This window comes from Sorex fumeus, unplaced genomic scaffold (assembly GCF_029834395.1).
Source record: "Sorex fumeus unplaced genomic scaffold, SorFum_2.1 ptg000018l, whole genome shotgun sequence".
In the NCBI taxonomy this organism is placed as follows: domain Eukaryota; kingdom Metazoa; phylum Chordata; class Mammalia; order Eulipotyphla; family Soricidae; genus Sorex; species Sorex fumeus.
Window position 1 is genome coordinate 15,772,484 of NW_026606075.1, and position 12,576 is coordinate 15,785,059.

At 40.9% G+C, this 12,576-nt stretch overlaps 1 protein-coding gene and 1 non-coding gene across 2 annotated transcripts; both read right to left on the reverse strand.

The window, feature by feature from the left end:
• Positions 1-3,530: 3,530 nt before the first annotated feature.
• LOC130021775 (cytochrome c oxidase subunit 7C, mitochondrial) lies at positions 3,531-5,851 on the reverse strand. The gene is made up of 3 exons (XM_056112583.1): positions 5,676-5,851; positions 4,637-4,780; positions 3,531-3,647 (listed from the first exon to the last, which is right to left on the reverse strand). The coding sequence occupies exons 1-2, from the start codon at positions 5,748-5,750 to the stop codon at positions 4,664-4,666; spliced, it is 192 nt and encodes a 63-aa protein (XP_055968558.1). The 5' UTR covers positions 5,751-5,851; the 3' UTR covers positions 3,531-3,647; positions 4,637-4,663.
• LOC130021872 (small nucleolar RNA Z39) lies at positions 3,741-3,803 on the reverse strand. The gene has a single exon (XR_008792219.1). It is a non-coding gene; the product is annotated as a small nucleolar RNA Z39 (small nucleolar RNA).
• Positions 5,852-12,576: the final 6,725 nt, after the last annotated feature.

Genomic DNA, 12,576 nt, shown 5'->3' on the forward strand with positions numbered 1-12,576 from the left:
ATTTGTTAATTTTAAGTCAATAAGAAATAAAACGTGCATCTTTTTATCTGAACTGTGGAAACAACAGTTCAATTAAGACATTCAAGTGTGCTGACCAATAGGATACATGGTGCTTTTATTTCGGGGGTCTACTATGTCTTCTATTTTAAAAAAATGCACATCCTAAGCCAGGGATGGGGCTCAGTGGTAGAACATTTGCCTTTGTGTTGAAATATGCTTATGTGTGAATCTTTGTGTGGTCTTCAGCACTGCAGGGTTCCCCCCGCCCCCAAGTACCCAAGCACTGAGCAGGGGAGAAGCTACTGAGCATTGTCAAGTGCGTCTTGTCCTGCTCCCCTAAATAACTATCTCCCCCAATCAGTTAAAAAAAAAAAATATATATATATATATATATTTACATACCGATGACCAACAGTCATGAAAAAATGCTATCATCAGGGAGATTCAAATCAAAAGTCAAAGAATAACCTCCCATCTGTGGGAATGGCTTATATCAAGAACTCAATAAACAACCAATGCTGAAGGGGATGTGATAAATAGAAGAACCCCAACTCACTGTTGCTGAAATTGCAGACTGTTCAGCCTCCGTGAAAAACAATACTTTTCCAAAAATTAGAAGTAGAATTACCATAAGACTAGCAATTCTCCTTGTCAAAAAACTATTCTAAAAATAATGGGGCAGGGGGCTGGAGCGATAGCACAGTGGGTAGGGCGTTTGCCTTTCACGCGGCCGACCCAGGTTCAAATCCCAGCATCCCATATGGTCCCCTGAGCACCGCCAGGAGTAATTCCTGAGTGCAGAGCCAGGAGTAACCCCTGAGCATCACCGGGAGTGACCCAAAAAGCAAAAAAATTAAAAAAATAAAATAATGGGGCTGGAGCGATAGCACAGCAGGTAGGGCATTTGCCCTGAACACAGCCAACCCAGGTTCGATTCCCAGCATCCCATATGGTCCCCTGAGCACCTCCAGGAATAATTCCTGAGTGCAGAGCCAGGAGTAACCCCTGTGCATCGCCAGGTGTGACCCAAAAAGCAAAATAAAATAAATATGCACAGCTATGTTCACTGCAGTGCCATCCATAGCCAAGAAATTTGGGCATAATATATCCTAGCTTCCTAAACTGTTAACCATGACCCCATACAGGGCCATATAACTGAATGGGGGGCAAGGGTGTTGAAAACATTTTAGCAGCCCTAGATTTCTGAGCACACAATGATTCAAAATTAATTTTACTGCAGGATGAATTTGAAATATTTCAGGCAATGGTCACATTTCTTTGGCGAAAGGGGTTACTAGCAGACAGCTTATGTATTGGTGAGTGTCATTTCTGCATTTTCCTACAACATGGATAAATCTAGAGGGTATCACATTAACTGCAATCAGGAGAGACAAACACAGGCAAATTCCTAATCTCATGAGTCTACAGAAACCGGCTTTAAAATTTAAAATACAGAGCAATTATTAAGCTATATATATATATATATATATATATATAGCTCCCTGACACGATCACTAACTAGTATGGGAGATGGAAGATACAGGTAAGGAATCAGTGTAGTTTAACTGTAAAGTTGTTTGGACAAGTTGGAGACTTAACCTGTTACATATTTAGGTTAGGTTAATGGTGAGTTATCAATAGGCTTTGAAGTGGCAAGTTAAATAAAAAATATTTTGAAAGTTGAGGTGAGGTTGAAAGTGCTGGGGTGAGTTAATGCTACACAGCTTATCAACATTATTGTTTATACAAACTGTATGAACACAGATCAACTTTTAATTCACTGATACTGATAGAATAAATCTGACAGACGGTGACTTTCAATCAAGCTGGGTTTCAAACCAAATCTGCCTTAGTCCTGGATCCATACTCTCATACTCCCTTATCTGTAGTGAACGGTAGGGCACATTGTTTTCTGGGTTCCTGTATCATATCCTTAAAGTGAAAAACAGTGGCTGGTCTTATAGGGGAAAAAGGTGAATTCTGGAAGCATCTTACCTAAGGTACTATTCCTTAGTCTCACTTACGTATCTGATTCTATCTTGTCACTGTCCTCCCATTGTTGTTCATCGATTTACTTGAGCGGGCCCAGTAACGTCTCCATTGTGAGACTTTGCTGTTACTGTGTTTGGCACATCAAATACAACACAGGTAGCTTGCCAGGCTTTGCCGTGCGGGCGAAATACTCTTGGTAGCTTACTGGGCTCTCTGAGGGGCGGAGGAATTGAACTCAGGTCGGCCATGTTGGCTGCGTGCAAGGCAAACACCCTACCGGCTGTGCTATCACTCCAGCCCAATTCTATCTTCAAGTAATTTTTTTCAATAATCTCTTTGTGAGTTCTGTTGGTTTGAATTTTAACGTTAGTGTAATCATTCATACCAACACTTAAAAAAAATTACACTAAAAGGACATCACATGCATCCAAGACACTTTAATAGTAAATTGTATATGCAATTGACTAGGTCATGATGCCCAGATATTTAAACATTATTCTATTTATTCTTGGGAAGGTGACTGGGATAAAACTGAGCCTCATTAAATCTGATTATCAGAGTCCCCTAATTATTTTATCAAGGACCAGTTGAGGCAGCTATTTTATTCATGATGAAATATAGAACCAGACAGAGCAATTTTCAGAATCCAGAAAAATACTTATTTTAAAAACAGTACAGTAAGCACCCTCTTCTCACAGAAAAACCTAAAGGCAAGACTACTTGTTTCAACTTAAATCAGAGGCATCTTTTAACCTATCTCTATTTGTCAACAACTACAAAATAAATTGGGAAAACTTTATTTTGCTTTATTACAGTCCAATACTTAAGAGTGGTATATCAACCAACACAAATATTTCACAGCTTTGTTACAAATCTGTTAAGAAAAAAGGTCTTGAACTCCAATATATATGGACTTTTAAGTGTTGTTCCTCCTGCTTTCCACCAAATCATCTCTCATCAAGTCAAATCATTTTTTAAAAAAATTAAGGGGGTGGGGTGGGCCAAATTGATGGGAAGGGTGCTTCCTTCGCAGGTCAATCCAGTTTCGATCCCCAGCACCCATTTTGGTCCCTGACTCTACCAGGAGTCATTCCTGTAGTGCAGAGCCAGGAGGAACCCTGAGCACAATGGGTGTGTACCCCAAACAACCAAAACCTTCAAGGGTAACAAAAGTTTACCCTTTCTCTCCCATAAGATTGCTGCAAGGTAACTCAAGGTTAAGCTTGCGCTGCCCATGAGGCTGGAGCGATCATAGAGGGAATATAGTGCTTGTCTTGCAGGTTCAATTCCCCGAAACCCTTATGATCCCTGATCACCCCCGAGTATCGCCAAGTACACCCCCCCCCAAAAAAAACAAAATAAAATTTATATTCCTCCTTTGGGACATCAACCAACAAAGTTGAAAACTAGAAATCAAAAATTAAATAAAATTTCAGAACTTAAGACCATGAAATAAACCACATACACCTTAAAAAAATTAATTCTAGGATAATCTCTCAAATTAAAAAAAAAAAAAGCACATCTTTCATATTCCATGGTTCAGAGAAGAGGCATTAATATTCATGCCATAAGTTTATTTACAAATATATCTAGCATCCCGTGCTCAATTTTCTTGGGGGCAAGATTGCACTTCTTACAATGTTCCACTCCATTGTCTGCAAAAACAAACAAAAATTAATGGGATTAAACTTTTCATTTTACAGACAGGTAGCTTTATCAATACTTGTACATCTACTAGCTATGGCTGGCACATCAGAAAGCGTTTACAGTATCATTATTTTCTTCATACTGATTTGCTTCATCACTTGCACCAAAATCTTTCCATAGTAACAGCTTAGATTCTTTCTTACCCAAAGTATATTTTGCCACTGCAATCATCCCATAAAGCCTCCTAAGTCTTGCTCTGGGAAAAACTTGGCTTATAATTTATCCCCGCCCCCCCCCACCAAAAAAATTAAAGAATATAATTTTCGCCCTCATCAAATGGAGACTGCATACCTTACAGAACACAAAACCCCCTTGGTCATACATTTACATACAGTCTCCGCAAGATACAGAATCAAAGCAGAACTCCTGATTGAGTGTGAGCTATCAATAAGACTCTCTAAGTAAAGAACCCTGATCCAGAACTAGATATAACAGAAAGGTATTAAAGGAGCCTGTTTTCTACGCAGCTCACCCTAGTTTACTCCTGGTCACGACCAAGCTGACACTGCTAGGGCACTGGAGGTCCCTGAGTGCCGCTAAATTCTGGGTGATAATCGAATCATGGGCTCCAAAGGGCCCTGGCACTGAAACACTGGTTGTGCTGGACCTTCTGACCACTGCTTGCCGAGAGTCCTCTCCCCAACCTTAGTCACCAGCACTAGCTCTGACCTGCTAGCCCCACCTCACAGGCTTTCTATAGAGTAACATGAGATTACAATGTAACACGTGTGGTTAACAGCAATGCCCAACAAACACAACTGTTCACCAGACAAATACCTATCTACTCCTGAAGCTCTCTTCACCATTACCCCATTGGCAGTTAAATTCACAACTTAGCCCCAGCCCAACATCTGTTTGTGTGAATGGAGGTCAGGAGGAGGATTTACACAAGTAAAAGAGAAAACATTATCCTTAGGTGGTTTAGAAAATGTATTACCTGTTTCACAGAGGAATCAGCGCGTGCTTATTTCTTCAGCAGCTGGTGTCTTACTATGAAGAACGGTGCTGCAAATCCAGACCCGAAGTACACAGTCATCATTGCAAGCAACCGCCACTTGTTTTGCACCGAAAAAGGCAAATTCTGGAGGGAGAGAACAAGCCAAAAAATGAGAACAGAACTTCAGATCACTGGAACATCGAAGTCAAAAAGTTAAAGGGACCCTCATTTTTCCTCCATCGAGACATTAGGTAAAGCAGACATCCCAGCACCTGGTTAAAAACTGTTTTTCAAATTTTAAAATCGTCACCACACTGTGAGCAAGTTAATACACAAAACCCGGCTTCCTTACGCGCCCCGGGGCTCAGGTTATTAAGTCAGTGTTTCCTACTTTAGAAAACGAAAAAAAACTACTGCCCAAGAAGACCCTTTCGAAGCCGAAGAAATGATGCACCGTTCCCGTTTACCATTTCTTGGCAAGTGGCCACTGAGCCACGATACAGTGTTTACCCCGCACCACAAAGTCCAGGGCTCGGGGCAGTGCGTCCTTCCCCGCTGGCCTCGGGGCCTCCAGGCGGCTGCTGCCTTGCAGCCCAGGCCGAACCCGAACCCGGCCCCGGTGAGTCGGTTCTTCCAGCTTCAAACCCGGCCCAGACGACCGTCCCCTCGCCCCTGCAGTTCCCAATGACCTTGACCCGCGTCCGATGACCTTCCCGGGCTCCCTTCAGCCACGAGGCTTGCAGGGGTGACCTCCAAGGCACTCGGCACGATGAGGTCGGGGGTGTGCAGCGCGGGGGGCAAGGCTCAGAGCTCGGGCGCCGACCACCCAGTCCTCCCCGCGGCCTCTGCCACAGTCGGGGTCCGTCCCCGGATCCCGGGAGACGCGGCAGGTTGGCCTGCACCCCACTTGCGTTCCCCACTCCCCACCTGCCCCCCGGCACGGGTCTACGCGGGCCCTGGGGGGGAATGGGAGGGGGTCCCCGAGGAGCAGGCAGGGCGCCCCCCACGCGCCCAGACACCAGGCCCCTAGCACACTGACCTTCCCCGGGCCCTCCTCATAGTGGCTCCTGCGGACCACTGAGGTTGTGAACCTGCGGACGCTCTGGGCCCACATGGCTCGATCGGAAGCTCTGCGAAACACGGAGAAATGGCGGCGGCACGCAGACAGCTCCCGCCCCGACGACCTTGTTCCTCCAGCGCAGGCCGCGAAAGGGAGCACGGGAAAAAGGGTAGCGCCCCCAAAGGGAAGCGCCGCCAAGTGGCGGGCTCCGAGCATTGTGGGAACTGTAGTTTCGAAGGACTCACGCGCGTGCTGCCCCGAGGGATTGTGGGAAATGTAGTTTCCTGCCGCCCAGCCCTCTCGCTGCTTCTTAATCAGCTCGAATTGATTCATTCAGAGCTAAGCCATTAGATCCCAGTTACTTGGGTCCTATGTCCAGATTTCAAAAAAATGGGTTTTTAAAAAAAATTTTAATGAAGTATTTTCACCACTGTATACTTTTGGTCATGAAAATAACCTCTCCCATTTCTTTTTTGTGTGTGGGCGTTATATGCCTGTGGCCTAAAATATAGGAATTAGTGTAAACTTGAATTCTCCTAATATTAGAGGGGTTGCATGCTACTCGATTTTAAAGCATCCCGTTAGTGCCTTTATGTATTAAAGAGGAAATATTTTTACATTGACTCTTTTGGGATTCTCCTTATTATGCGATAGCACAGCGGTAGGGCGTTTGCCTTGCACGCAGCCAACATGGCCAACCCGAGTTCGATTCCTCCGCCCCTCTCGGAGAGCCCCGCAAGCTACCGAGAGTATTCGATATGCCAGACACAGTAACAACAAAGTCTCCAATGGAGATGTTACTGGGCCCGCTCGAGCAAATCGAGGAACAAAGGGAGGGCCTTTACTTACTTATGGATGGTGGTTAGACCCACTCTCAAGTGTTGTTCAGGGTTTATACCTGGCTCTATGCTCTAGTGGTGCTCAGGAAAACATGGTACTGAGGGTGGAAATTCTTTGGTTACTGCAAGGGGAGCTCTTTATTTTTATTTATTTTCATTTTTTTATTGAATCACCATGAAACACATAGTTACAAAGTTGTTCATGATTGAATTTCAGTCATAGAGTTTTCCAACATCCTTTCACCAGTGTACATTTCCTACATACAATCCAATGTTCTCAGTTTCCCTTTCTGCCACTTGCCTGCTTCTATAGCAAGCAAGTCAGCGTTCTCTCTCTCTCTCTCTCTCTCTCTCTCTCTCTCTCTCTCTCTCTCTCTCTCTCTCTCTCTCTCTCTCTCTCTCTCGCCTAAAATCCTTTTGGGCATTATGATTGCAATACAGGTATTGAAAGGTTACCATGTATATTCTATAACCTACTTTCAGCACTCAGTTCTTGTCCAGAGTCATCATTCCAACTATAATTATCATAGTGATCCCTTCTCTAGACTAACTGCCCTCTGCCCCCCACAAGTGGAAGCTATTTAACCCCTTAATATCTCTCCAGTTCCTCTCCTTTTTAGTTTTATGAATATCCGCTGTGCATTTGGTTTATATTTCTAGTTCACACTGAATTTCCTCCGCATTTGATGTTTATCTAACTCCAAATGGACCTCCAGGAGTTATTCCAAAGTAAGATTTCAGAATTATCTGCATTTGGGGGGACCTTGTGACAAATTAAAGACTTCTATAAATTCCTATAATCAAGAGATGTATTTCATAGTTCTTAATGAATCTGGATGGCATCTCTGTGATGATTTTGACTGAGAAAATTTGGCAGAAGTGATGCTGTTCAGTACCTTGGTTAGTCATATGGACAATTTACTTTCCTTCACACCCAAGCTTTCATGTAAGAATTTTGAGCACTACCCTAAAAGGAATTCTTGAAGAGTCTTGGAGAATCCACTAAAGGGAGGTGGTGATTCTTTCGAGTGTTTTCTGTTTTTCATAGCCAAATTAAGCAGTCAGATGAGTATTACTGAATGACTCAGATAGTGTGGTGTAGAAGAGTTTTTCTGCATATGATCACTTTAAATATATAGATATATATACTTTATATATGTGTGTGGTGTATATATATATACACATACATATCAAGATATACAATAAAATGGTCATTTTTCCAAGCTATTAAGTTTGGGATAATCTGATATCAAATAAGTGAACCTAGACACCTCAAAATATAGTTTCTCACCATTAATCTATATACTTGTAAGTTAGATTATGTCATTCAAAATATTAGAGCAATACATACCTTCCATTCAAACGACGCATCTGTGGTAATTTTTCAGATGTGACGAAGATGGATTTTGTCGAACATGCCAAAGGATCAGATATCTGGGAAACAGAGTGGTTCCATTTGATTGTAATGTAGCAACTGTAATGATTGGGGGAATGATCAATATTCATAGAAAATGTACTTGCAACTTTTACAGGCTTTCAGATGAATTATGAATTGGGGTAGGACTGATAGTGACTGAGATCACTTATTGCTTTAATGATTACTGACATCTGCATTAATGCCTGGATATCACTAATACAGAGGGTTTTTTTGTTTTTTAAAATACTTGGGTGCCATTCTGTGCTTAGGGCATACCCCTATCTCTGTGCTTAGTGATCAAGGGGCCATATGTGGTGCCAGGGATCAAACCCAGGTTGATCTTGTTCAAAGAAGTTCTCTAGCTGCTGTACTATCTCTATGACCTGTTCTTGACAATTATTTAAAACTATTAAAAAATTCTTCTTGCCCAAAATCTTAATAAGCATAAATGAAAAATTTATATTATTTTCCTTATTGTTTTATTGAATTGCTAATTCATAACTTACCCTACATGTAATTATTTCATGCTAATTTCAATCCATCAAATTCATTAAGAAGGGAGGAACTATTTTAGCTTTAAATAGATTTTTTGTGAAAAATTAAAGATGACCACAATTTTCTGTGAATTTTCCTCTTGGGAGGTGACAGGTAGTACCCCTTCATCTCAGTGATCTGCTTGACATGTTTAGACTTCAGAGAATTTCTCATTGACTTTTTCAGCTGCCTGCAGTCAGTCTGAAATGTTTTCCTGGAAGGAATCAGTCACCATGGAAGAAAGCTAAGTACCTCAAGACTTCCAGGAATTTGTGGAAAACCAAGAAAGTTTTCAGAAGTCATAAAGGGAATGAAAAGTGCAAGGTGAAAAAAGGAAAAGGAGAGGCAATGGGGCGGGGAGAAATTTGACCAACAGCACTGCCATCCTCCTTCTCTTCAGGTGTCTGATACTGGTACTTGAGAGTAAGAAGTCTTCAGGTGATTCTAGGTGCAGTCAGGATTTCCCTGTACTTTATGGGATATGTAAAACAGGAACTGTCCAGCCAAATATGTCAGCTGCCAGAACTATACTATAAGGGAAAATGAATAGGTTGATTTAAATCTCTTAAGTTTCAAGAATTTTTTTTTAAAACACAGGAATAGAAACTCGACACAATATCATGCACAATTTCTTATGTTACATGTACCCTAACCATATAAATTCAATCATAACAGCTGCCAAAGAAAGTGGAAGTCATACTAGAGAAACTTTTGATTCAATATGATACTCTTGCTATAAAATAAATTTTAAGAGAAATGAGACATTTCATAAATTGATTGGTACAAAATAGAAAATATCTTTAGGGACATGAGGTTTACTCCAAGTTATATTTTTAAAATAAAACCCAATTATTTTAAGTAGTGAGGAGAGTATATATCATCGAGTAAGCAATATACTTTCTAGATCCATATGGGTCTTTGGAGACTGAAATTGCATTGTAAAGAACATATATCTAAAAATTAAAGTACAAAAGTTGTCATTTTCCTCAAATAGCCTCTATATTAGATTTTAGCTACTAGGTTAGAGTTTATTTAAAAATAAATTGCTTAGAAAAGAAATTATGTTTCTTTCTTACATTTGAAATTTCAAGTTACAGCCAAGGAGATAGCTCAAAGAGCTGAGTGTATACCTAGCATGCACAGGGCCAGAGTTTGACCCCTGGTACCTCATTACTTGCAAAGTGCCACTGGGGACAGCCCTATAGGATGCCAGCACCTCTGGGAAGCACTTTCCCTTTGCTGCAAAAACAAAACAAAAACATAAAGTAAAACAACACATCCAGAAGTTTGCAAGTTTCTTTTGGTTTTAGGTTTATAGAATTCCCTGCTAATACTATGACTCAAATTTTGTGTTAACCTATATTTGAAATTTAATATTTGTGAAGGAAAATTTATATTTTCAGAAAAGGAGAAAATAGTTTTCTGAGCAAAGTCGTACTGGAAATTATTCTGTTAGCCTTCTCAATAATTTACTCAGGAGCAACTGAAAGTTGTTTTTTTGTTTCTGTGTTTTGTTTTTTGCCACATCATCTGTGCTAAGGATCACTACTGGCAGTCCTCGGGGGACCATATAGGGTCCTAGGGATCAAACCTGGATCAACCACATGCAAGGCAAATGCCTTACCCACTCTAAGTATTGCTCCAGCCCCATAGGGAAATAAAAGCTCATTTGACCAAACTCTATGGTTACTTTTTATTTTATTTCCTATTTCTAGGAGACATTCATTTCTTTTTTCTTCTGCTGTATTTCTCAAAACTGTAAAAAAGCATTCCTAAATTCTTCGAAAGAATTAACTCTTTCTTTTAATAAAATCATTTAGCATTTAATCTATACATTTTAATAGTATGGATCTCATGTGTTGTAATAATTTATGGATGTTTCTTTCTCCTTACTAAAACTTCTTGTGAGAGAGTGGGGCTAAACTGGGTGTTCCTGAGAAGGGCTTACTCCTTGTTCTGTGCTCAGGGATCACTCCTGGTGGGCTCCAGGAGTATACCAGGAATATAATCCAAGTCTACTCACAAGGAAACTGCCCTGCCTACTGTACCCCACTAGAAGTTATTTTTGTTAAGAAAAGTGAGTTTTACCTATCTTTGTGTGTTATGGCATGTAGTAGGTACTCAGTAAATTTCTGTCACAAGAAAACATATAAAGTTTATACTGTTAGCTAAAAAGTTACTGTCTGCTGTTTTCTATATACATTCTAATGATATTCTTGGTCAAATGTTAAACAGGTGATCCTTTTAGGACATCATACAAGGAGTCACAATATGTCTGTCTGTACTTCATTCATAATATTAGTACTGATAAGCCAAGGAGGTATCTAATTCTCCAGTTTTTACCTCCCTTGCAACTAATAAGTATTCCATGTACAGACTACTAAAACCATGCAAATATCATGCTCCTCATAAAAAATTCCCTCAGGATTTAGCAGTAATTGATTATTCTTCCTCCATCATTACCATAATGATTGCAAAATATGATTTCCAAGGCCATCACTGCCTTCATAATTACTTGCTGCCTTTGGCACTCAGCTATGCAAAAACCTCCCTTCTCTATTTACTTATTCATTATACTTCTGTATAGTTTTAAATTATACTTTAGGTAATTTGGCTACAATAGTGTGTAAATTCATAGTGTGATATGAAAAGTTCCTACTTTCTACTGCCACCAATGTGATATGACCCTCCACCTTTTTCCCTGTTCTTTACAGAGGGAAACTGGTCCAGTGACACCTCTAATCCAATCTTTCTTCCTTCCACACATCCCACCATTATTTGCTGATTAGCAGTTGAGTGGATGCATAGACACCATAGATTACTTTCAGTTAAATAGTTGCCCCCTCCCCATGTCTCCCCTACACACACCCAAAACTGGCATTCTCAGGACTATAATCCAGTGCCCAAGATTTATTGTTTACTGATATTGGCTGGAGCAATAGCACAGTGGTAGGGCGTTCGCCTTGCAAGCTGCTGGCTTGGTCGAGCTGGGTTCGATTTGTCTGCCCCTCTAGGGGAGCCCAGCAAGCTACCGAGAGTATTTCACCCGCTCAGCAAAGTCTGGCAAGCTATCTGTGACATATTCGATATGCTAAACACAGTAACACCAAGTTTCACAATGGAGACGTTACTGGGCCTGCTCGAACAAATCGATGAACAATGGGAGGACAGTGCTACAGTGCTATCTATCTATCTATCTATCTATCTATCTATCTATCTATCTACACATCTATAACATGGATACCCCCTGTAAGACCTGAGCAATAGCATAGTGGGTAGGGCATTTGCCTTGCACACAATCAACCTGGGTTCGATTCCTCCACCCCTCTAGGAGAGCCTGGCAAGCTACCAAGAGTATCTCGCCTGCACAGCAAAGCCTGGCAAGCTACCCATGACGTATTTGATATGCCAAACACAGTAACAACAACTCTCTCCATGGAGACATTACTGGGTCCTCTCAAACAAATCAATGAACAACGGGAGGACAGAGCTACAGTATCTGTAGACTTGATCTGAGTTCATTTAAGACACAAATTCATTCTATCCAGAATTCAGGCATTCTAGTTCTGACCCATTGCTGACCTTTCCCACTCATTTGTTAGAAAATTTATACTCAGAACTGAAGAATTAACATGGTATAAGATGTGGGAACACCTGACACTGTTCTGTCCACTGAGCCATATCCAAATTCATGCATCTCCTATCTTCCTCTAACTTGCCATACTTTTAATTTGTATCATTGACTTTTGTATTAAGACCACACAGTCTCTGATTACATATGCCACCAGGTCACTGAGGTCTTACATCTTGCCTGGTTTCTTGAGTCAGTCATACTTTTCTCAACTAGCAATGTAAGATTCATTTTTTAAAAATCAGGTCCTTAAGAAACCCAAATGGCTAGTACCTTGGTAAACTCTAAAGGGAAAAATACTGTTCTCAGATGACTGGTTAAAGAAACTTTGGTACATCTACACAATGGAGTACTATGTAGCTCTTAGAAAAGATGAAGTCATGAAATTTACATACAAGTGGTACAATATGGAAAGTATCATGCTAAGCGAAATGAGTCAGAAAGAGAGGGATAGACATA